Source organism: Ictalurus punctatus, chromosome 12, assembly GCF_001660625.3.
Source record: "Ictalurus punctatus breed USDA103 chromosome 12, Coco_2.0, whole genome shotgun sequence".
NCBI lineage: Eukaryota > Metazoa > Chordata > Actinopteri > Siluriformes > Ictaluridae > Ictalurus > Ictalurus punctatus.
In genome coordinates, this window is record NC_030427.2 from 16,721,450 (window position 1) to 16,747,118 (window position 25,669).

The 25,669-nt window shown below is 39.6% G+C and overlaps 1 protein-coding gene across 4 annotated transcripts in view; it reads left to right on the forward strand.

Annotated features, from left to right (window-relative positions):
- Positions 1-25,669, forward strand: part of LOC108272528 (myosin-10) — a 44,091-nt gene that overhangs the window by 6,472 nt on the left and 11,950 nt on the right. For 2 of the 4 annotated variants that reach the window (XR_008397307.1, XM_053684273.1), the window contains exons 4-19: positions 13,109-13,136; positions 14,056-14,158; positions 15,215-15,244; positions 15,759-15,776; positions 16,283-16,375; positions 16,712-16,775; positions 17,029-17,127; positions 17,247-17,390; positions 17,498-17,593; positions 17,677-17,795; positions 17,998-18,150; positions 18,392-18,565; positions 18,826-18,999; positions 21,465-21,579; positions 24,255-24,448; positions 24,585-24,706. Coding sequence is in view for 3 of the 4 variants with exons in the window: in XM_053684273.1 (XP_053540248.1) it covers positions 13,109-13,136; positions 14,056-14,158; positions 15,215-15,244; positions 15,759-15,776; positions 16,283-16,375; positions 16,712-16,775; positions 17,029-17,127; positions 17,247-17,390; positions 17,498-17,593; positions 17,677-17,795; positions 17,998-18,150; positions 18,392-18,565; positions 18,826-18,999; positions 21,465-21,579; positions 24,255-24,448; positions 24,585-24,706 (1,726 nt within the window). In the remaining variant the exon portion in view is untranslated. The remainder of the gene's footprint in view (positions 1-13,108; positions 13,137-14,055; positions 14,159-15,214; positions 15,245-15,758; positions 15,777-16,282; positions 16,376-16,711; positions 16,776-17,028; positions 17,128-17,246; positions 17,391-17,497; positions 17,594-17,676; positions 17,796-17,997; positions 18,151-18,391; positions 18,566-18,825; positions 19,000-21,464; positions 21,580-24,254; positions 24,449-24,584; positions 24,707-25,669) is intronic. The other 2 variants (XM_017480976.3, XM_017480977.3) reach the window with 2 other exon arrangements.

Consider the following 25,669-nt stretch of genomic DNA (forward strand, 5'->3'; position numbering starts at 1 on the left):
TTTTTCCTGAAGAAATTCCACTGCAGTCATTATCCACTTTTTTTATAACGAAAGGTTTGTTTTCCGTTTAAGTGTTTCAAGAAGCTTGAAATTCTTACGTGCACAGCTCCGCTCTGCATTCTAGCCTTATTTAGTTATATTGGCGGTTCGGCGAGTTTTTATTGTACGTGACGTAAGCAGCAGGAGAAATGGAAAGTATTTCCAAAGGTAGCTATTATATATATTTTTTTTCAGCCCCTGGAGATAAATTAATTTCACACAGCCACATCTGGAATGCAGGGAAAAGGCAGAGAGAGGTGTGTGTGTGTGTGTGTGTCTGTGTGTGTGTCCTGGGTTTTCTCTGTGGTGGGCCTTGGGTTTCTGCATATTTGAGGAATGAAAGCAAAAAAAAATTCTGCCGCAGCACTGATTGGATGGGGTTTAAAATTTTTATGTATAATATAATTTATTAGAATTTTATCTTTAATAATATTGGTTACGTGTGTGTTATGAGTCATAAACACAGCTCTGCACTGAGACGTTCTGATTTTTACAGATCATTAGCTACATTTATGTCCTCACAATAGCCTTCGCTTAAAGTCTCAGCTGTCGAATGAAGATGTTTGCAAGAGCGATTATAAAATGTATCATTTTAGTTTTATCTTTCTCCATACACTCCTCCATGAGTTTCTCACGTAGTCGAGCGTTCACACTACTCGTTAACATCGGCCCTAATTTTACTGAGTAACTTTTTAATGAAGCAGTGGCACGCTTGATCGCTCAATGACCTCGATCCGTTTCAGTTTTTCGGCTTGACGAGACTCATTTGAACTACACAATAGCACGCTGAACAGTCCGTACAGGATTTCGTGGCGTTTCTTTGTGATTGTCGCAATGAAAAGCGCTTGATTTTGCTGCGGATTTTTTCGTTTAATTTTGCGGTGCAGCTTGCAGAGTTTTTTGCCCTTTTTTGCTGTAAGCTACTTGAATTGGCATGAAATAGTTTTGCTCAGTTTTCACAGCGATGTTTGTTGGTCAGTGAGAACTCTTAGCTGTACTCATGTTCGACACACAGGAGTCGAAGAGGGCTTTGGCTGAATGCACATCGTGACGTCACACCACGCTTCTCGGCCCAAATCTGCGGTAACTTTAAAAAATCGCAAGCTCCTCAGAATATTGCAGTTTCCTTTTTGCATTTATTTCTGTGATTGCAGAATCCTGGAGGGACTAACTGTAGCTTTTATCCAGCATTAAATAAGCATTAGCACATCTGTTCCTGATGTTTAACAGCACTGAATCAGGTGGTGTGTTTGTATTTATTTATTTATTTATTTATATATTTATTTATTTATTTATTTATTTATTTATTTATTGAGCTGATTTATTTATTTATTTATTTATTTTAAAAAGAAAGAAACCCGCTTGCGTGTCCATATGTGCTTCTTCCTGATGTTTTTTATTATTATTTTTTAAATTGGTGAGGGTCGAAAATCTTTGTTTGAAAGAGACACTGTGATGTGCTCGTGTTAGATATGTGAATAAAGACACGAACTCCACACACACACATGCTCAGCTTTTATCTACTGCGTTCTGGAGAGAAGAGAAACCGTGTGCTTTTCAGTTTTAGCCGAACTTTCACTTTAATCTGTCATATTGTTGGTCTCGCTTTATACTTTCTTTCTTCCACACTTATCTGTATAGTGTAGTAGTTACTGAATGTCTTAAACACTTTCATTTGTGTGTAAAAGTTCAGTGTGTGTGTGTGTGTGCCTGCACCATCTGTCTGAGACACGCCCTGATCCAGAACAGCGTATTTGATATCACTGTATTAATTATTAAAGCTGGATTGTTTGTTTCCCATGTGGGGGGGCAACTGTTTAGCGTCCTGTTGTGTATTTAAACTCGCACCCATGGTCGTTTTATCTCCGTAGAAGAAATGTCTCTGTCTCGGATAAACTCTCAGGTAAAAATGTGTCCGGTGAGTGGAAAGAAAGCAGGAGGACTCCTCTAACTTGTCTTCTGGAATGTTCCACATCTCCTTCAGCTGTTGTGTTTCAATCAGACCCTACAGTGGGAAGTGTAGTGCGCATAAAATGGTGGCTTTTGGAGTGTCTGACCCTCGTTGTGGGGTACAATGGCGCCTTTGTGCAGCTGTGTGTGTGTGTGAGACACTCTGGGGGGAATTTCCTCTCTGTCTCTGTGTGTGTGTGTGTGTGTGTGTGTGTGTGTGTGTGTTACTACGCCTGCTGGCACAGCGACAAGCATCAAGCCTGCTGTGATTATCATCGCACTCTGTTCTTTTATATCGTACAGAGTTTACATGAACGGGGGAAAAAACAACATTAACTTCAATAGGTTACATACTGATTGGTTCTGATCAGAAGGCGTTGTTAATTCTCTAACAGCAGCTCTGACAATAGTGCAGGCTTAATAATAATAATAATAATAATAGTAATAGTAATAGTAATAATAGTAATAATAATAATAATAATAATAATAATAGTAATAAGAAGAAGAGGAGGAGGAATACACTCGTTCTAATCCAATACATCATGGTTTCTATAGTAACGGCTCGTTCACAGGGACGTGTACAGCAGGCGCTTCACTGATGATAAACAGATTATGAAGAATAGATTGACGTGGTGAACTTTTCCTGAAGTGAGGAGATGTTTATAGAACATTTTATGGAAGGATTCTCCAGTGTCAGAGGTAAAGCTGTAACTTGACATCTTCGGGGCCGAGGTGTTTACGCTTTGAGGTTTCTCGGTAACATGACAAGCTGCGATTTTTTTTTTTTTTAAATTTATTTTTAGCTTCAAGAGAAAGTGAGGCACACTCCTATAGCTTATGCTACCTGCTAATTAGCTAGCAGACTTTGCTAGGTCACAGTGATGATCTCCGTCGTAGTGACACAGCCCTGATTTAACCAAAGCTCTGGTTTTACCAGACTGGTCTGCGATGCCACTGTAAAGCCAGAATGAAGGTTGGATGTGGTCTGGGTCGGACCAGCGCCACATTTCGTCACTTCTATACACACACACTCGGGGCGTGTCTGCCTTTTGATGGATTTTCCAAATACTTTCCACGATCTCCATCACTGGCTGTTGGCTGCACTAAGTTTGTAATTATAGCGAGTGTGGAACACATGTAAAGGGAAAGGAGCGCTTGCTTAAACGAAAACATCTGTCTTTTAACGGAAACATGGCTTCCAGCGCACTATAGCGAAACCACACACCGAGGGAGGGGGGGTATGAAAGTTATAGAGTATAAAATCATCTTGGCTAAGCAGCGCAGATTAAATTAAACTTTGATGATAAATGTGCTGGACTCAGAAGCTGAAATTTACTGTCTATTTAAAACCCGTTACAAGTTGAGCAGGAGACGAGATTGCTATGGGAACTGGGTAATACATAATAAAGATGGATTGTGAGTGCCAAAAAGTGACTCATCAATCCCATTTTTAATCCATTTTCGATACCGATATCAGCAGAATCGCCTCATACTCGATACTGACCACCCTGTAGTAACCGGGGCCACTCTGTTTCTAATTCACACTAGTTTAGGTAGCTGATCTAAAGGAAGAGAACAGGCAATCCCTCCAGAATTTCACGTGTCAAGATGCAGTTGGTCTTCGTTATGGTACCGTATACAGTTGTTTCATTTTTAAAAAATTTTTTACAAATGCTTCTAGTGCAGTTAATTATTTTTCATGCGATACGTGCAAGTAGACGACTGCTTGAAGCCTTGGGCTGCGTCCCAAACCGTGTACTTGCCTACTATAATAGTAGGAGAGATACATGTATCTCTCCTACTATATAGTAGGTAAGTATGTGGTTTCAGACGCAGCCGTGCTCTCTTGTTTGCTGTAAAACGGTTGAGCACTGCCGTGTGTACGTGTCCTGTCGCAAAATACAGTGAAAACTCTCACGACGTTAATAATGTGATTAAGGTGTGTACATGTCTATAATGCACTTCCATAGTGTGACTAAAATGGGAATACTCCATGTTTAATTCCATTTGGGTTTACTTGGGTTTACGATTTAGGAGTAAGGTAATCAATAATTGCTGTTTACATGGTAGTTTCTTAATCGGGTTAATATCGGATTATTGTTGTCCATGTAAACGTACTGACTGTGTGTGTGTGTTCACGTTGTCTCCAGCGTACCGTTTAAAAACCGATGTCCATTAGACAGCTTGGTACTGAAACATCCGTGGTTTCCATGGCAACATGGTAACCAGTCGGGGGGGGGTTAATTATTTTTTTTCCTCCCGTCCCCTGCTGCTCTTCTGGGACTGTCTTGAGATGCAGTCTTTAATCACACGGATGAAGTTTAAAATTTACTTTAAAATTCCCTGCTGTCGTCGTAATCGTCATCATGAGCATCTTAAATCTCAAACCAGGTTAGCGTAGTTGGAGATCTGAAACATCCAGAAGATCGCTACCTGGGGGGGGCCTTCAGTAAGAAGAAATCAGATAGTGTGAATACTTTAGTTAGTCTAGATTAGTACAGGGGAGTGTGGTCTTGTTCAGTGTGATGCTTAACATGGTGTTGCATTGCGCTATATCCTGACCCCCAGCTGTTTATGCTGGTACTGCATCACGTGTACAGTCGACACACAGATAACTCCGGACTAACGTCACCACGTGCTAGCATTATATCTGCTGAAATTGTGCATTTTAATGCAGCCCAGAAAGAAACGAGGGAAAAACGAGGCCCAGCTAATCGGTACTGACTTTATTTAAAAGCGGTACATAAAATGACGTTGGGTTCCTCGCTTCATCTTCAGTTTAATTTACTCTCCGTTTGAGTGGAAGATGGTGGAGGAATGCGAGCGTGTACGTGTAGACTTTCCTCTCCTGGGCTTTGGGGGTTGGGTTCCTCCACCTGGTCCTAATAATCTCAAACGAACAGTAATGTTTCAGCACTTTGGCTTTCTGAAGTGAATCCAGGCCTCTCTGCTTTCGCCTGGATCGCGGTGAATCTGCTGAGTTTTAAAGGAATTCCAGGACGGGAGCAATTTAGTCACGACGTTTCCGGCTTTTGGAGATGTTGGGTTTTTTGTGGCATCGCTGAATTTCCCTCTGAATTAAACAATATTGATTTATTATTTTACTAAAGATTTTTTTTTTGTTGACCTCTTGACAAAAAGGATAAGTTTGTGCATGTTATTTATTTAACGTGCCACATCATGTTTGGATGTCCTCATAACCTAATTATTAGGCTGAAAGTGGGCGCTAATGCTAATTTAACTCCTACGTTTAGCTAGCATTGGACTTCCTGAGGAAGAGATGTATAATCCTGATAATGCCTCTGATGTAGAGAAACCAGGAACTGCCTACTTTTAACAGAATATACAGAGCTTCTTCGCCAGAGTGCTTCATGCAAATGATCTTTTAAAGACCGAATTCCATATTTGTTTATTTTTTTTTATTTAATTTTTTTTGGAATCATATTTGTGCAACTTTAGCGTAAAGTCCGGAAACCAGTATGTACACAAGGGTCTCGTACACAAGGAAGATTGAAGAGCCAATCAGATTGCAGCCTTAATCATCCTGAAGCTTATGGCCAGAAAAGTGCATGAACGTTGACTATCTGGATCTTGTGAGCAGAGCCACTGAGGCTAAGGACGTTATAAGTTCGTATTGTAGTTGATCTCTCGTCAGAATTCTTGCTACAGAAGGCTAGACCTCACCTTGGCTGTCGTATGCAGTGTATAATTAGACCAACAAGGGGATTCTCGTTGCAAATCAAACCTGTTTTATTTTATATTTAGAGAAGAACAAACCCCTCTGGAGACCTATTACTTATCCTACAAATAACCAGCGAGTGTCCCGGGCTCATAATCTGCTTGTCCCTGGCTCTCGGGATCCTGGTTTATGTGTACTGCGTTTTCATTGGTCGGTATGGTAAGAATGCTGTTATTGCTTTGTAATGCTGCGTTAAAACATCGGTTTCCACTCCATCAGCCTGTGACTGGAGATTGGATCTCTTCCATTTTCCATCGATTCTATATTCAGCCGTGTTTCCTTCCCCGCCAGGAATCGGTGGAATTCGCTGCAGAGAGACAGCTGCTTGACGTATCCCATGATGCAGCAGTCTTTGAGTGGGCATGACGAAGCAGTTGGTGATGTCGGTTTCCTCTCGGTACTGAGAAGCGCGAGTCATGCTCTGTATTCTGTGTCTCCGTGAGGCTGACTTAATTCACGTCTGAGTGGGACATGAGTCACTTGGCCGGTTCTGGGAGTCTGACGCTGATTATCTGTTTCTGACCCGCATGACGTTCACTCCACACGTTACTCCAACCCCTAACACACAAAAAGTTGATCTGTAAAGAGATGTTTGTTTAACATTTATGGAAGGAGTCTCCAGTGTCGTAGTTTAAAGCTGTAACTAAATTTTCTGACATCTTCAGGATAGAGGAGTTTATGCTTTGAGAGAGAATAAAGAGGCTGGTGAGGGAGTGACCGTTTATAGCTGCTATAACATAAGTGACAGCAGGAACTAACCTGTGCTAACTAGTTGGTTAGCTACACAAGTTTATTAGCAATCCAGTACAGTCTGACTGAGTCATTGTGTTACTGCTCATGAGGAAGTGGTATTTAAGTTAAAAAAAAAAAAAATTAAAAATTCCCCCACATGTTCACTTTTATTTTCTCTTTCTTTTTTTTCCATTATTTTTCATTGTTTAAAGCAGAAACGCCTCCTTTTCCCTCCCTGACCACTGATCTTGATTGAGTCCTGGAGGTCGGATCGTAGAGTACAGACTGATATCGGTCTAGATGTTCCAGCTGGGTTTATTTTGCCCCGTTACGTCCCCCCTGACCGACCCCAAACCCCCCCGCCCCCCAAAGAAACCCTTTCTGCCCCTCCACAAGATTAACGAGCTGCAGCATTCCTCTCATACCAAACTACATCAGCAGCAGACGACAGAGACTGTGGGAGACGGGAGCCGTGACTCCATACGCACGTTAACTGTTTTAAATGCGATGAACAGATTGTAGATTGTTAGATTAACAGGAAAATAATAAATTGGGTTTAATTCTGAATTAAAGATTTTGTATTTGTTAAGCACGTAAAATGCTTAAATAACATTCGGTTAAAAAGGTCTGAGAGGTTCTACACCCAGAATCCAGCTGTCTGTAGGAATGTAGCATGGAGCGCACATGCGTGTGCATGCGACCATATCCCTACAGATCCCAATGAGGTCTTCAGTCTAAATGTGCACCAATAAGATTAATAAAATGTATATCATACATTAATCATATGTAATCATATAATGGTTTTGTTTTGTTTTTTAAATTAGTAGGGCTGCAACAACTAATCGGTGAAATCAATAACTAAAATAATTGACAACGAGTTTGATTATGGATAGTCGGGCCTGTGATGTCACTGTGGATAACCCGACAGTGAGGTCACTTCACAACGGTGAAAAATGCATTTCTATGAATAAAGCACATTTGGAAAACCGCGGAAATCGCATTGTGAGCTGCTGAGGGGAAAAGCACACGATCCAGGTCGTCCAAAAATGATAAAACACTCATCAGCACTTCAAACAAACTGGTTAGTGTATTAACATGGCTTGTCATGTCAGATGCTGTGACAGATGCGTGTTCTGTTTTAATGTGTTCCTGACATGTCATTTCTGCGCTGAAGAAAACATTTTTACCTTTTATATCCTTATCTGTACATGTTAGAAATTCACGCCAGTATTTCTGTTTTACATAAAGCCTCATCCTAACGACGAGCGAGTCTCCATTAAACTTGAATGAGCACGAGTCCACGCATATGCTTCAATCAGCACGCAATAGAAAGGAAGCGCATTAACTCTGTCTAAAATATTCACTTTGTTGTTTCATTCAAATGTTTAATGCAATATAGCTATATTCAAAACAAAATTGTGTGTTTTTATGAGAGCAGCAACTATAATGGGGTTAAAGTAATCGTATAGAAATGTCATTTACAGAATATAGGAACATGGGAGTGTGTTCAGATGAGTGAATGTGTGACTGCAGAACATTCAACCTCTTACCAGTTAACACTTAGTTTGTGCTTTTGTTTGTCTTTTTAGCATTTTAATATAATGATTTAACTTCTGCTTTAAAGCTTGCGTATAATCACTTTTTTTTGTTTTTTATATATATATATATATATATATATATATATATATATATATATATATATATATATAATATATATATATATATATATATAATTGTTTTTTTTTTAAATCATTTGCACAATGTATAGCATAGCCCACATGGACGTGTTTAATACCTTTTTTTTTTTTTTTTTTTTTTTTTTTTTTTTTTTTTTTTTTCATAGCCGTCAATTTGCAGTGGTTGAAGGACATCGGGCACAATGTGAAATAACATGGTTTTTCAAAAAAATTGACCTAATCGACAGATTAATCGATTATCAAAATAATCGTTAGTTGCAGCCCTAAAAATGAATATATTTAATTGCAATGTTAAAATATAGATAAATACATAGTTTTGTATATTCTTTTAACAATAATGAATGGTATAAAATGAGAATGAAACGAAATGAATTGTATCTGAAGGTTGCTACAGTTTAAGAAAAAAACCTTCACATGATGATTAAATGCAAATTTACTCCTTTGCATGTTCTAAAGTACTTGATCGTTTTGACTAATGTATCCAAGTGTGTTGTAGAACTGGTTATAGGTACATGAATCACTCACACACGCTGAACTTGAGTGTAGGCCAAATGCTATTTTGTTAGCCAGTTCTCGTCAGTTTATTGACCCTAATATCAGTGTAACGGAGGTAAGCGTGAGATCAGTGTGGTGTGAATCATAAGAGACGACTTCGCAACACGAGGCTTGAATTTAGAGGATTTAGTACAATAAACTCGTACCACTGTGCAAGGGTGAGTGTCTCCATGTCTTCAGTACGTTCCAAACCCAGTGGAGTGACACGGACTTATTTTAGGAAGATGAGAAGCTCAGGTGAAGATCCAGGAACACTAAATGTGTTTTGGTGTTCAGTGCAGTTTTGCCTCAAGTGATCCCCCAAACGACCAAATCTTCATCTCCTCTCTGTTCTCTCCGTTTCACTGAAATGCCTAACAGTCTTCATTAAAAAAAAAAAAAACTTTATTAATTTTTTTACAGAAAATGTTCTCCACATTCTAATTTGCTGTGTGTGACACTGCCCCCTGCTGTTCACATTAACTCGCATCCAGATTTTAATAACTACATTTACATGTATTCATTTAGCAGACGCTTTTATCCAAAGCGACTTACAAATGAGGAAATACAAGCAAAGCGATATATCAAGCAGAGAACAATGCAAGTAGTGCTACCATACAAGATCCATTAATAGAGTTCCAGAAGAAGCAAAGTACGCAGAGTAGAGGTGTAAGTGCTATTATTATTTATTTATTTATTTATTTACTTATTTATTTAATTTAATTTTTTAAATGAGTTGGTTAGGTGTTCATGGAAGAGGTGGGTCTTTAGCTGTTTTTTGAAGATGGTGAGAGATTCTGCGGTCCTGATCGAGGTTGGAAGTTCATTCCACCACTGAGGAACAGTTAGTTTGAATGTTCTGGAAAGTTTTGAGATAACAAGAGCCTGGACTATCTTGAATAGTAGACGTGTTTGAGGAGGGAATTTACACAATCATATTGTGTAAGAGGCTGAGGTTCTGAGCTGAAAGCCAATGGAGACGTGTAACAGAGCAGAGCGAGTGTTCTGAGTCTGAACCGTATGAGGGTGTGATGACAGGATTGGAACTCGACCTGTAGAGAATGTGTTAGATTCCTCAGGTGCGCGTGGATAAGCGGCGAGCTTTTCGGATACGAATTACGCCTCTGTGCAAGAATGAATGACTGTATTAGCATGGTGTCCCGTCCACCTCTCAGACCCCACCCCCCGAGGATTCCTGAAACACATGTTCTACATTTGTCCATAAAAGGAGTAGGAATAGCGCTGTAATCACAGCTGTAACGGCACAGCATTCGAGAATACTGGTGTTTTTTCAAGCGTCCACGGTTTATAATTTATTTATTTCATTTCTGCAGGATTTACAAACGCGGGTTTTCTTCGTACTCGTGTACGGATGCTGATCGCCAGTAAAGTGCAAAGCACGTTCCCAAGTGCGACACCGCCTATTTACATTTAGCGACGCCCACAGATCTCCATAAAAGGTTACGTGCACAGATGGTTGGGTGTGTGAAATGAGCGATCAGGGTAAAGGCTGAAAAACAAATGGAAGATATTTTGACTTGCTTCTACGGCAATAAAATATATAATAGTAGATGATAAGCAAGCGCTAAATCCTCCATCAGCTGCTCTGTTTATATGCCGCTGTATCTTTTCTTGTAACCGAGTGATTCATTTTGGGGGGTTTTTTCATCTTAATTCATGAGTTTGTCAGCTCACTTTTTATTTTTTTATATTCTTTCAAGGACATACATGATGTGTTTTTGATGGAGACTCCAAAGCTGTTTTATACGTCACTTTGGAGAAGTCCAACTGATTTATCCTGTACAGAATTTTGTGGATGGTTGGGTTTTTTTTTTTTTTTTTTGTAATTGTTAGCGCACAAATGTTTAGATTTTGTTGTGGCTTTTTTCAAACCTTGCGATGCAATTTGCACAAAATTACAGCTGGGTATTGTGACCAATTTGGCTATTCGATTCCTATTTATATGGATTCGATTAGATGTGGTTTTCAATATTTTATTTAAAATGTTCGTTTTGCAAACATAGAATCCATATTTTAATATAAATTCTGGAAACTGAAACCCTCCTACTCCTATATTACTGAAATACACGTTTACTTTAACAATAAGACCCACACAAATGTTTCATGACTTTTTACTTCGTGTAACAAACCTTGTGAGAAGAAATCAAAAGCACAGAAGTCCAGATATTCACCTCCTGTCAAGTATCTATTCGGGGATTTCCCGTATCGAAAGCACTGAAGATCAGATTAAAATCCTGATATTTTTTTACCTAGCCCTACACGAGAGTTGTGCACACTCTCTCACAGTGATGTTTGTGGGTAAACAAGAGCTTTTAGCTGTACTCCTGTTTGACTCGCATGAATTGAAGAGGGATTTGGCTGAATGTGTGTTGTGAGGTCACATGACTCCTGTAATTTAGAAAAATTGTGAGCTTTTCCGAATATCGTGGCGTTTCCTTGGTTTTTGCTTTAGTTTCTGTGCTCGTGAAATCTGGATAAGGCTGTCTGCTAAATGCTGTTAAACTCCACCGTATACTCCAGAAATAAGTGCTGTGATCCATGCGGATTACACGATCTGTAGAACATGGAGTCGAGGTTTACATGAGTACGACTTGCGTGTAAATTTACACGCACTTGGGAGCAAATGGTTTCCTTGTGTAAAAGCTTTTTGCACGCAAATCTGTTCATGTGCAGATGAATACATGAGGCCCATGGAAGATGGGATGGAAGAAATAAAAAGACTGAAAATGTAAAAATATCAAAATCAAATCACAATGAAAATAAAATGACAATTTTTTTTGTTTTGTTTTCTTGTATAAGGTTATATTTGGATGAATAGTGACCCTTGTTGGAGCTTTTTGTGAAAGTATTTTGATTTATAGAGTCTTTATCTCTCCCTCAGGATCCAAAATATGTTTTTGGAACAGTCTCGGCCTTATTCTGTTTGACGTCCACGCTCACCTCCATCTCTCTCTCTCTCTCTCTCTCTCTCTCTCTCTCTCTCTCTCCCCGTCCCTCTGTAATCACTCAGCAAGCCTCAAGCTGAAAGGAAAGATATATATATATATATCTCTCTCTCTCCTCTCTCTCTCTCTCTCTCTCTCTCTCTCTCTCTCTCTCTCTCGGTCTCTCAAAATTCTGTGATATCTGAAGATAGATGAACACCAGGCACCATTCTTCACAATCCCACAATTCTTCCTCCATCGCTTATCTCACACTCCTCCTACATTTCACTGTGAAGAACACCTCAGCACAGCAAAGTTATATATCCATACACACCGGGGTGGGTGGGTGGGTGGGTGTGTAAATCAGCATTGTGATCAGTCTGACAGAAGTTCACACCTCAGTAAAATACTGTGTGTAAAGCAGAGTTACTGCCTCACCCTGAAGCTGATTATTTTCCTCCAACAGCATGTGAGTGTGTTATTCCTCTTACACCACAGCACCTCCCCAGCAAGTCCTTCTCACTTCTCTCTCTCTGTATGTGCATCTCTCTCTTGCTCTCACTGTCTATCTCCATCTCTTTGACAATGTCCGTTTCTCTCTCTCTCTCTCTCTCTCTCTCTCTCTCTCTCTCTCTCTCTCTCTCTCTCTCTCTCTCTCTCTCTCTCTCTCTCTCTCTCTCTCCCTGTAAATTCCTGCTTGATTTACACAGACTGTCCCAGAGAAGGGGTGTGTTGTACTGTAAGCGGTGATGAGATATTAGAGTGATGTGTTGTAATAACTTCACCTTCCAAGTGTCAGAAAAATACATTTAAGAACAGTGATGTGTTTAGAATATTGCACACAGCGCAGGTGGAAAAGGACATTTCTGTTTATCCAAGTGTGTACGTGAGAGCTGCTTACTGAGGTGTGCAGTTCTGTCAGATTAATCGCCATGCTGATTGACATGTACACGCACCTTCTCTCTCTCTCTCGCGCTCACTCACTCACTCACTCACTCACTACACTGTTCTCTCACAATCACACAAATCTGTGTGCGTGGGAGTTGTGTCCCCTCGGCTCCTCACAGGAAGCCTGCACAGGGAATAAGTGCTGAGTGTGTTCCTGTATGTGAGGGGAGGTCAGAGGTCAGTGTGAGGCACAGCTGTAATATCACCTTCATCAGGACAGACCTAACCAGATTGTATGATGTGTTAGTGTGTGATGTTGAAGTGTGTACAGGTGTTTGTTTATTCACTCATACAGGTGTTTCATCATCCCTTAATATCTCGCTATACTGTATACAACGTTCTCTAAAATCACTTACAATTCAGAATAATGGACCAGTTGTTTTAATTCCAATTTATACAGATGTAGTGTATTATACACTACTCGTAGGTTTACTTGGAAGTGTGTGTGTGTGTGTGTGTACATCCAGCCTGTTATTCATTATTTAAGAAAGTGCTCACTCTGTCTCCCTGTATGTCTCTCTTAGATCGTGAGGACCAGTCCATCCTGTGCACGTGAGTAACCCAGTGAATGAATATATAGTGATGTCATCACCTGTAGATGCATCACTGTGGCACTGTTACAGGGGTGTGTACATGTGCGCATTACTCAGACATGATGCAGGAGAAACATCCTGCATCATAATCACCTTGTAGCAGTCATATTGCCCATCCCCGAGATAAACAGCTGTCTGTCTGTCCTATCCATCCGTGTCCATCCGTCTCTCTCCCCTATCAATCTGTGACCCCAGCTGTCTGTCTATCCAATTGTTTATTATATTTAAAATATTTGATTTTTTTTTTTTTTTAATGTTTTATTATTTTGAATCTTTATTTTGTTTAGATCTATTTATTCAGTAATGAATTTTTAAATGTATTTATTTTGCACATGGATGCTCTGACTGCACAGTGTTGCTCATGAGAGAGTTCTACTTCAGGTTCTGGTTAGCTTTTCTCTCGGCTTGCTGTACGTTTTGGTCTGAAGATTGATTGTTTGTGATGTGGGAGAATGAACAAGAACAGATTAATATAGACTCGGATACACTCGGAAATCTGATTTCTGGACTAACTCCATTTGTTATCAGATTTCTGGGCCTTAATCTAATTTTTCACAGCATGGAGTTTACAGGGAGAGTACCGAGGTAAAATCCAATATTAACCAGGTTATCAGTGTGAGTGGGAACACACTGTGAGCAGGTGTGTGCGTGTGTATATCAGTGTGTCAGAGCTCAGATATCTGATCTTGGATCAAAACTTGGGGAAATGAGATCGGAAACAGAAGCACTCCATCCCTTCACTTTAACTACAGTTAATGTTCTCTGCATTAATTAGCCATTATTTAACAATTCATCAGTGAGGTGTTACAAAACATCTCTGCTCTTATTATTTGTGTGTGTGTGTGTGTGTGTGTGTGTGTGTGTGTGTCCGTCCTCAGAGGTGAATCTGGAGCAGGAAAAACCGAAAACACTAAAAAAGTCATTCAGTACCTGGCACACGTCGCTTCCTCGCACAAAGGAAGGAAGGATCACAACATTCCTGTGAGTTTATTTCCTCACTTTAAACTTTACATTTTACACACACCTTACACTATACTTTAAACGCTACACTTTATATCTTATACTCTACAGTTTACATTTTACACTTTACACTCTGCACTTTACACTACACTTACATTCTGCATTTTACATTACACGTTACACTTTAACCTCCACTTACACTCTACATTTTGCATTCTACACTTTATACTCAGTATTTTACACTCTACATGCCTATGTTGTGTTAAGTTGTTAGTGAGACAGAAAAGTGGGGAAACATGAGCGTGTCCCAAATGCTATGGACTATATAAACTTTTATTTAGTTTATATCCGTCTGTGGGAAATGTTTATTATTATTATTATTATTATTATTATTATTATTATTATTATTATTATTATTATTATAATACACGAGGTGAAAAATTAAAAACGTGTTTTTGTCTTAAACACAATCTAACACTAGTAGAATAATCCTACTCTTTTTTTTTTTTTTTTAAATAAACATGATCGTGTCTGAAATTGTCCTGGTCACTGTATAGTGCACTGTTTTCAGGATGAGCCATTTTATAGATGTCTAAAAGCATAGTGGAGAAAATCCAGTGCACTGTCCCACAATGCACTGCGACATTGGGTTTGATTGGTACACCCTCCACTGAGGGAGACAGGCTTCTTCAGTTTGTAAATTAATCGCTTAGTGAAAACTTCATTCCAGGCATTATTTAAATACTAATGTTACCTGAACCTGGTTCACTTCATATAAGAACGCTTCTGCATTTGGGACACAGCCGTGTGCAGCGTGGCAGTGTGACTGCATTCCGCTGTGCTAAAGTGGCTAACGCTTAGCTTAACAGCCATTTGAGCTGTTCTAGCATAATGCATAGAGCTTTTTGGTGTGGTCTTTTAGCCTCTAACGCTTCAAACGGACTCGGCCTCAGTCCTGAGAATAGAACACACACACACACACACACACACACACCCCCACACACCCCTGTGATAATGAGGTGTGTGATGGACTGGGTCTGAGGTTTGCTGCTCTAACACTGTGCATTTGTTTAACAGCCAGAGTCTCCTAAAGCTGTCAAACTCCAGGCAAGTTCCTCCTGCATGCGGCACTAACACATACACACACATTCTGATGCACTTTTCTAGCTTTTTATCTTGCCTCTCTCTCTCTGTCTGTCTCTCCCTCCCCAAATTTCTCTCTTCGTGTGTGGACGGGAGTGTGTGTTTTGGGGGGTGGTTTTGGGCGTCAAAAATGTGATATTAACTGGGGAAAGTCCCAAACCACACAGTATGTAAACTCTAGTAACCTACTGTTTTGTTTCACTGACTGAGTGTAGTAGTCTGTGGTTTGGGACGCAGCCCCAGTTATGGCAGGGTACTGCTTTAATATAATATTTCAATATATAAATATAATTTTTTTGTGTTTTTTACTTTTTTAAAATAGTTTTTAGTAAAAAATCATTGTCTATTTACTTACATTGGTTTAATTTATTAAAAATATTAAATTAAACACGTACTGCTAGCTTTTAAAATCAGATTTTTCTGTTTATGATTAGTTATTAGTAAATTAGTGATAATTGATTTTGCCCATTGATTTCAGAGTGTCTCCCTGCTGTATGTGAGTAACGTGCAGTGTCTCTCTCTCTCTCTCTCTCTCTCTCTCTCTCTCTCTCTCTCTCTCTCTCTCTCTCTCTGTGTTTAAACCAATCTATAAATAAAAAAAATTGCATAATGGAAAAGCTGTCAGTTTTGCTGTAAATGAAAGTGGATAATTTATTTTTTCTCCTCCTGCATGTGGCTCCATTGTTGGATTTTATTGTTTACTTGGGAACCTCACTTCTTTACACAATTGTTTTATCCCCCCCCCCCCCCCCCCACTTTGGTGCTTTTACTGTGAGTGTGCTCAGACTGGGTTGGAAAAAATCAGGAAAGAATAAACCACCAAAAATATGAAATAAAAAAAAAAAAAAAAAGAGAGGAATAGTCACTCGTCTTCCTGCACGTCGCTCATGGGGCTCTGCTCATCCACACACTCGTGTTCTCTTTACTCTGTTTTATTTTTACTTGGTTTTCGGTTAAAGTGTGTGTGTGTGTGTGTGTGTGTGTGTGTGTGTGTGTGCACAGGGTGAGTTGGAGAGACAGCTCCTGCAGGCTAATCCCATCCTGGAGTCATTCGGTAATGCCAAGACGGTGAAGAACGACAACTCGTCACGTTTTGTACGTTTATCATCTCTGTTCAAGAGAAATAATTCATGCATAAATCAAGTAGGCGTGTCCTGAATACTCCTGATCTTATCCTTTTTGCCTTTTCTTTCCTTTTTCTTTTTCTTTCCTTTTCATTTCTTTGACTTTTCATCTTTTCTTTCTTCTTGTATCCTTTTCTTTTTATTTTCTTTTATTCTTTGTTTCTAATCTTTTCTTCATCATTCTTTTTTTTTTTTTTTTTTTTTTTTTTTTTCCCCCTTATTCTAATTTTTCATTCCGTTGTCCTTTTTTCTCTTACCATTTTCTTTCCTTTTCTCTTTTTTTCTTTTCTTTGTTAACCCCACACAGGGGAAGTTTATCCGGATCAACTTTGACGTGACTGGGTACATTGTGGGGGCCAACATCGAGACCTGTATCCTTCTCAGATTTACAGAGTCACTTATTATAGTTCAATATAATTATTAATTACATGTACATTTTGTGTGTGTGTGAGCGAGAATTTCTCTCACAGTGAACAGAGTGATGTTATGACTCCATGTGGTGAACTGTAATCAGAGTGTGAATATAAAGTGATTGTGTGGTTGTGTCACTGTGATGCCGAGAAAGTTGTGGATTAAATAAGCTCCTAAATTCACCGTAGTGTTTCCTTACATACTGAACTTCAGATCTCCTGGAGAAGTCCAGAGCTATTCGTCAGGCCAAAGACGAGAGAACTTTCCACATCTTCTACCAGCTGCTGGCTGGAGCAGGAGAACATCTGAGATGTGAGTCTCGCTGCCTCACTGCTCTTAATGTCTCTGTGGTTCTGATTGTATGTGTGAGAGAGGGAGAGAGAGAATTGTGTGATTTAACCAGGCTCTCCCTCGTTGTTCTCCCTCTGTAGCTGATCTCCTGCTGGAGGGCTTCAATAATTATCGCTTCCTCTCCAACGGAAACATTCCCATTCCTGGCCAACAGGACAAAGACAACTTCCAGGAGACCATGGAGGCCATGCACATCATGAGCTTCTCCCATGAAGAGATCCTATGTAAGTGTGTGTGTGTGTGTGTGTGAGATGATGGATGAGGCTATTAGACTTGTGATTTTGTGCAGTTATTGCTGTGCTGGAGTAGTTTATGACTGTGTGTGTTACAGCCATGCTGAAGGTGGTATCAGCTGTGATGCAGTTTGGCAACATCGTGTTCAAGAAGGAGAGAAACACAGACCAGGCCTCTATGCCTGAGAACACCGGTACTCTCTCTCTCTGTCTCTCTCTCTGTCTCTCTGTGTCTGTGTGTTTTGGTATATTTATTTGCTTGCTCTTTTGTGTGTAGCTGCGCAAAAGTTGTGTCACCTATTGGGGATGAATGTGATGGAGTTCACTCGTGCCATCTTGACCCCAAGAATTAAAGTGGGACGAGACTACGTTCAGAAAGCACAAACTAAAGAACAGGTAACGCACCCCTCGGCGCACCTTCAGATGAAAAGAAATGATGCTAAATCAATCAATATTTAATGTGTGCATGTAGGTCCATAAGTTTTCAATATAATAATTTTAAAAAAGGGTTAGGAAAAAAATTGCAACAAACATACGAATGTTGTATTTGTCATCTTGTATGCTAATCGTTTTTTTTTTTTTCTTCCTAATAACTCAGGCTGACTTTGCGGTTGAAGCTCTGGCCAAAGCGACATACGAGCGTCTTTTCCGCTGGCTCGTCCACCGAATAAACAAAGCTCTGGACCGAACCAAACGGCAGGGGGCCTCGTTTATTGGCATCCTGGACATCGCTGGATTCGAAATCTTCCAGGTGAGGGAGTTATTTAATTAATTTAAGAAGGAAAATTGGAATATAACCTGGAAAATAAAATTGTTTGGTAAATGAGGGTGCTAAAAAATGTTTTACACTCAAGTTTAACCTAAAAACAAAACATGTCTCTCCTCACACTGTAGGATAATGTACACTGAAAAGAGATGAATTCTAATGGTGTGTGTGTGTTCTCTCTCTCTCTCTCTCTCTCTCTCTCTCTCTCTCTCTCTCTCTCTTGCAGTTAAACTCGTTTGAGCAGTTGTGTATTAATTACACTAACGAGAAGCTGCAGCAGCTGTTCAACCACACCATGTTCATCCTGGAGCAGGAGGAGTATCAGCGCGAGGGCATCGAGTGGAGCTTCATCGACTTCGGCCTCGACCTGCAGCCCTGCATCGAGCTCATCGAGAGGCCGGTGAGTACAGCAAGAGAACCTAATGCTGTGTGTTTAAAAACTGTAGATGTCGAGTCACCTTCATATTTTGTGTCACTGTAAACAGTAATGAAGCTTAAATGACGTTTTTTCTAAATCAGAAGCAGTTGTCCATTGAAATGTTGCTCGTTTGTATTTGTGAAATATGCCTCCGATCATTATGACGTCATTCTTTAGGTCACACTACCTTCTGACACATCTCCTTGAAAAATGTGTTCTCTAAATGACTGTGTGTGTTGCAGGCGAATCCTCCGGGCGTTCTGGCTCTGCTGGATGAGGAGTGCTGGTTCCCCAAAGCCACAGATAAGACGTTTGTGGATAAGCTGGTGCAGGAGCAGGGTTCTCACGGCAAGTTCCAGAAACCACGGCAGCTCAAGGACAAAGCCGACTTCTGCATTATACACTACGCTGGGAGGGTACGACACACGCTCAACCCGCTCGTTCAGCATGCTTAAACTTATTATACAGTCACTTACACACAGATCATAAATATATATTTAAGTGTTGTGTATGAACATTTCTTCACAACTCCATTTAAATATTTCAGATATTCTACAACCCCAATTCCAAAAAAGTTGGGACGGAGTGGAAAATGTTAATAAAAACGGGAGCGATTTGTAAATGTACTTTGACTTGTATTTAAAAACCAAAAAAAAGTGTAAAGGCAAGGTATTTGTTTTACCTAATCAACGGCATAGTTTTTTGAAGATAAACGTTTATTTTGAAATTGATGCATGCAACATGTTCTAAAAAAGTTGGGACATGGGTAATTTAGGACTAATGGAGAATTTGAAATAAGAAGGTGATGTGAAACAGGTGAGGCAATTGGCAATCGTCTAATCATACTATGTGTTCATAGATAGATAGATATAGATAGATAGAGGAGCCTCCAACAAAGGCCTGGTCCTTCGAGAGCAACGCTGGGTCGAGTCTCAGCAATCTCCCAACAGATGAGTCAGTGAATAATCCAACACTTTGAGAACAACATTCCCCAAAGACAAATCAGTAGGATTTGGGGCATTTCACCTTCTACACATGCACAATATAATTAAAAGATTCAAGGAATCCAGTCAAATATCGGTGCGTAAAAGGCAAGGACGAAACCCCTTCTGAATGCACGTGATCTCCGATCCCTCATTTTGTTTGTTTCTTGATTCTGCCTTTAAGAGGGTGCTCTGTTTCTCATTTGTCTACCCATGGTTGAGGAGAGAGAGGGCAGAAGGGCATTTATAGGACACCTTTCCACATCACATTACAGAAAGGAGAGAACCTTTTTGTGAAATGTGCACACTGATGTTTTATTTGGAGTACTGTAATCCAGAAGTTCAGCCATAGTGTGTGCAGGTTAAAAGGTAAAATGAACAGTCCTCCCTACACCCACTTTCCAAAAAAACAGAAATAAATCAACACTATTTGCAAACCGACCAAAAACATTCAGTCCCATGTGTGAAGAGACGGAGAGAGACTTCTTATTATGTTTATCTCTGTAGTCTCGCTTGTTCATCGGCTCTGACAAACACATAGATGTGGAAAATTCGCCTAAGTGAAAGTCAACAAAGCCAGTTCTCATTCGTTTTCTGTTTGCAGATCCAGAATCTCGGCAAGTTTATTAACCCTCACACCACCCACTCGGACAAAAATAAACATAGGTTTATTTTTGAATTCTTTTCATTATTGGTCTCATAATTATTAGTCCTGTAACTAACATTTTACATTAATCTAATGATGACTTCAGTAGAAGTGTTTCCTCTGTGAAAGTTAAGGAATAAAATCTTCAGTGATTTTAGTCTGGATATCTGAATAGTTAGATATTATAAAATAAATCTGTACTGTGGGAGTTAATGTTTGAGAGCTGCTGGTTTAGACAGTACCTCCCTTCATCCCGAGCATTGATTGTTTCTTTATTAAACAGTCAAATTCACCGAACCCCCCCCCCCCCCCCCCCCCCCCAAACTCCTAAATATCACCAACACCGCGTTTAGTATCATGGTGTTGGCTGAGTCTCTAAGATTTGAGTTCAGCTCAGTTTTTAATTTCTGTGCCCTGTACTGTAGTTCATTTTTCCAATTTGAACACTTAAACATACTTTTTTTTTTTAAACATTCTTAACTTTTTATAAAAAAAAAAAAATTTAATTGTCCATCCAAGATGGTCAGACAAAATTAGGCCGTGTCCATGTTAATCCCGAAAGCTGCGTTTTCGTTTTAAAACGCTCTATACTGGCATCAACCAGTTTCAAACATTTTCCAAAAATTGCTTGTCCACACTGAAACGTCTGAAAGTGCTCACAACGTAAGAAGCACTGTGTACGAAGTGCCATTTAATCTTTAACAGCACTGTCAAACTGGATAGGAGGCACAGCTGCCATACAACATAGTCCACCATCTTGTTTGTTGAGTGGGTCACATGACTTAAAAATACAGCTTTGTTTTTGAATATCTCCCATTTCTCAGTCCTTAGCTGCTTGTTTCCTTTGGGTTTCATATTAATGTATGTAAAGGGTTTTGGGTTTTTTTTGTTTTTTTTTTGTCCCCCCTACCCAAATCAAGTCCATTTAGTTGCCTGAAGTTACTCTTTAGACATGTTATTTTCATTCATCATAGACTCTAATATAACTTTTTACAGATACAGAGAATCTTTTTTTTTTTAATCCCTCACAACTGCTGTGTTTTTGACACTCAGCTCAGGAGAGAGATGGTGTGAGTGTTTTGGCCCACGCTCTTTTGATGTTATTAATAGAAAAACACATACATTCAAATGAGACGTGGATAGTTTCTGGACTAACTGATGAGCTGTTATTAACGATGTGTGTGTGTGTCTCTCTCTCTCTCTCTCTCTCTCTCTCTCTCTCTCTCTCTCTCTCTCTCTCTCTCTCTCTCAGGTGGATTATAAAGCAGACGAGTGGCTGATGAAGAACATGGACCCTCTGAACGATAACGTGGCGACACTGCTGCACCAGTCCACTGATAAATTTGTGGCAGAGCTTTGGAAAGACGGTGAGCTGCACCCTGTCTCTGTTACATGCTGTAAAGAAAAATTAATATAAAGGACAACTGTGTATTCTGCATTAAAACAATAATTATAATGTAGATAAACTCTGAGTGAATAAGATGTACATTTCATTCCAGCATGTGTGATGTACTTCTGTCCACCAGTGTTACACTAACCTGTGTGCTCGCTGTTGGGTTTTTTTTGTTTGTTTTGTTTGTTCTCCTTTTTGCTTTTCTTTTTTTCCTTCCTTTCTCCCGCTCTCGTCCCTCTCTCGGCCCGGCCTGTAGAGATACAGAATATTCAGAGAGCGTCTTTCTATGACGTCTCTAGCCTCCATGATTCTCCTGGTGAAGGTACTACGGGTTCTTCAAGGGCGCATTTTTGTGATTTTGAGACGCTCCCATGCTGCTGCTTTGTTTTTCTTTTTGTCCCCAACTTGACCCTCTTCTTTTCCTTCCGGCTGGCTCGTTTCACATTTGGCCAGATTAACGCAAAATCTGAGTTCGCTACCGAGACTTTCTTATTGGTTAATGGCAGTAGGGTGTAGTAACAAGCGTGTACTCATCACAAACGGAATATACCACGTCGCAATGGTTCAGTGAAATAAAGTAACCACTGAGAGCATGGTTAACGGCACGCCATGGTCATGAAGCTCGATGAAGTCACATGACATTGATTTGAGGTGTGTAAAAATGTAAAAGGTTATTGGAAGTAGGTAAGTGACTTATAAGAAGCCCCCCCACTCTGTTCAAGAATGGTTCAGTCCAGATTTATGTACACTGCGTCCTTCACGCTTTTATTTTTAATTATTTATCTTTTCAATAATAATGATAAACAGGTTTTACTAATTTTTTTTTTTTTCTTTTTAAAAAAAAAAAAATTATTATTACAATGTCTTTTAACTGGGTCTTGCATTATAATTAATGCTAATTCAGTTATTATTCAATTAATCAGTTACTATATTTTTAATTGTAAGTTACTGGTGAAACAATTGAATGTATTTCATTTAGAGTTTAGCTTAAAGAACAAGTAAAATGTCAATCTGATGGCAATGTTAACAAATTTAATCCATCACAACATCTGTTTGTATTAATCATTCATATTCATATATTGTACACACTTATCAAAAGTCCTTCACATATTGTTAGAATTATATTTTTCTTTTTTTTTTCTTTTTTTATTCTACTGCAGATTGTTTGAGCCCCCTGTCCTGATGTCAGGAATTATTATATTGATGTTATAATTTATTTTTTTAACACTGTGTTTCACTGAGATATTAACAGGTGTAACAGACTGTTAGGCTCTCGGTGTTGGTGAACTCAGATTTTCAGATGTGACCGATTCACTCGGACTTGATTCAGACAGTCAGCTTTGAGAAGGAAGGACTTGCATGTGTATATTTTATTTCTGATTTCTGTATATAGATTCCCCACTGTAGTGTTAAGTGCTTTGAATAAACTCCTGCTGTGTTCCCTCAGTTTGCTCGTAGAAATCCTGCGCATGGAAACCATGCAGCTTCTCTCCCATCATGCAAAGCGCTTAGAGAGCAGTAAGCTGTGCTAATCACAGATGAGGAACACTCAAGTACATAAACACTAACTTAAACACCTATTAAAAAAAAAAAAAAAAAAAACCTTTTTAAAAAAAAAAGAACTAATTTTCACATCTGTGAAGCTTCTGAATTTTCTTGTTAGATTAGTAGTTGATGTTCCGTCTCATTTCCATGGTCATGTGCTACATACTAGCTAATTTAATGTCTGTCGTTAGCTAGTCTTTGGTAAGCGTATGTATTTTCAGTGTTCTCAACTCGAACATGTCAGAAGTGAGATTTTAATCTTTGGTTTTACTGACGTGTTACCCAGCGTGCACCTGGCCGGGTTTTACAGGGATGTTAAATAACTAACCCTAGCCAGCCAGCTCGACACACTGACTGTCCGGTGTTACACTAGCTGGCTAAATGCAAAAGTACAGTTTTGTGATGTCACTGAGAGGGTTCCTAAATAGGGTTCCTTTTTGAGTAAAATTCTGTTTATGGAGACGGGAGTTTTAAAGAAGGTGGTTCCCAAGTTGCTGATTTGACCCTGGAATAGTCGAGCTGGTGATACAGACTGTTGGCGTACGTATTTAGATCTGCTTTAGCAATGTGCTTTTGTTTAGATTTAGTTTGCACCTCCATGGTTCTGCTTTCTCATCTGAGCTTCCGGTGCGCTTTTTTAAAAATAAAAAAAAAATTTAAAAAGGAAAAGAAAGCAAACGATTGAAAACCACCAAGCATTCATTGCTGGGCTCAGGCTTTCTCTCATAATCAAAAATAAAGAATAATGTCAGGAATTAAATGTTGGTTTTGGGAATTGGAGCGCTCCTGTTTAGGGGTGTGCTGATTTACAATTTTGAACATTTCTTATTGAGGTCACTGCCAAAGCTGAACACGAGAGAAGTATGTGTAATAATGATCATGATAATATTGTAGGATTTCGTATAACCGCTTATCAGCACACACCTAACCCTGGTTAAAGTAAAGATTATATTTAGTGTAATAAATTAAACGGAGCCTGATCCTGCTGCAGCATTCTGTAATATCCACGGTCTCGTGTTTATTGCAAACACACTGTGTGTGTGTTTGCTTAAAATTTCACTAATGTTCCTCTCTCTCCCTCTCGTGTGTGTCTGTGTGTCCCAGTGGACCGTATCGTTGGACTGGATCAGGTGGCCGGAATGAACGAAACTGCATTCGGGGCGACGTATAAAACGAAGAAGGGAATGTTCCGGACCGTTGGCCAGCTTTACAAAGAGTCTCTGACCAAGCTGATGGCCACGCTGAGGAACACCAACCCCAACTTTGTCCGCTGCATCATCCCCAACCACGAGAAGAGGGTGTGTGTGCTAAATCCATCTGTATTCATAAAACAAACATGTTGTGACTGCTGTACAATATAATGGTTTATACTCTCTCCACTCTCTCTGTAAAGAAACATCAGAAATAATGTCTCTCTGTGTATGTCTTGCCCAGGCGGGTAAACTGGAACCTCACCTAGTCCTGGATCAGCTCAGATGTAATGGTGTGCTGGAGGGAATCAGGATCTGCAGACAGGGCTTCCCCAACCGCATCATCTTCCAGGAGTTCAGACAAAGGTATGTATGCACACACCATTACAGATATACAGGTGCATCTAAAAACTTTTTTTCTTTTTTTTAAAAATTAGAATATTATGGAAAAGTTCATATTTTTTTTCTGTAATTTATTTCAAAAAGTGGATCTTTCATATATTCTAGATTCATTACACAAAGTGAAATATTTCAAGCCTTTTTTGTTTTAACCTTGATTACAGCTTACAGCTCATGGAAATCAAAATTCCAGTATCTCAAAATATTAGAGTAAATAATTTATAATGCAGTAATGTTGAAGAATCAGCTAATTAACTCAAAACACCTGCAGAGGTTTCCTGAGGCTTTAATCTCTGTCTGGTTCAGTACACACAACCATAATCATGGGGAAGAGGAAAGTAAATGTTGCATTTCATTTGGAAAACAAAGTCCCAGAGTCTGGAGGAAGAGTGGAGAGGAACAGAATCCAAGTTGCTTGAAGTCCAGTGTGAAGTTTCCACAGTCAGTGATGATTTGGGTGCCATGTCATCTGCTGGTGTTGGTCCACGGTGTTTTCTCAAGTCGAGAGTCGATGCAGCGTCTACCAGGAGATTTTAGAGCACTCCATGCTTCTGACGAGCTTTATGGAGATGCTGATTTCCTTTTCCAGCAGGATTTGGCACATGGACACGGTGCCAAAACTACCAGTAACTGGTTTGCTGACCATGGTCTTACTGTGCTTGACTGGCCAGTCAACTCGCCCGGCCTGAACCCCATAGAGAATCTATGAGAGACACCAGACCCAACAATACTGTCGAGCTTAGGCCGCTATCAAAGCAACACCTCAGCAGTGCCACAGGCTGATTGCCTCCATGCCACGCCGAATTGATGCAGTAATTCATGAAGGTCAACGTTTGTTATAAATTTCTAATATTTTGAGTTACTGGATTTTTGATTTCCATGAGCTGCAAGCTGTAATCATGCACCTGTATACATGTCTACACACCTTTT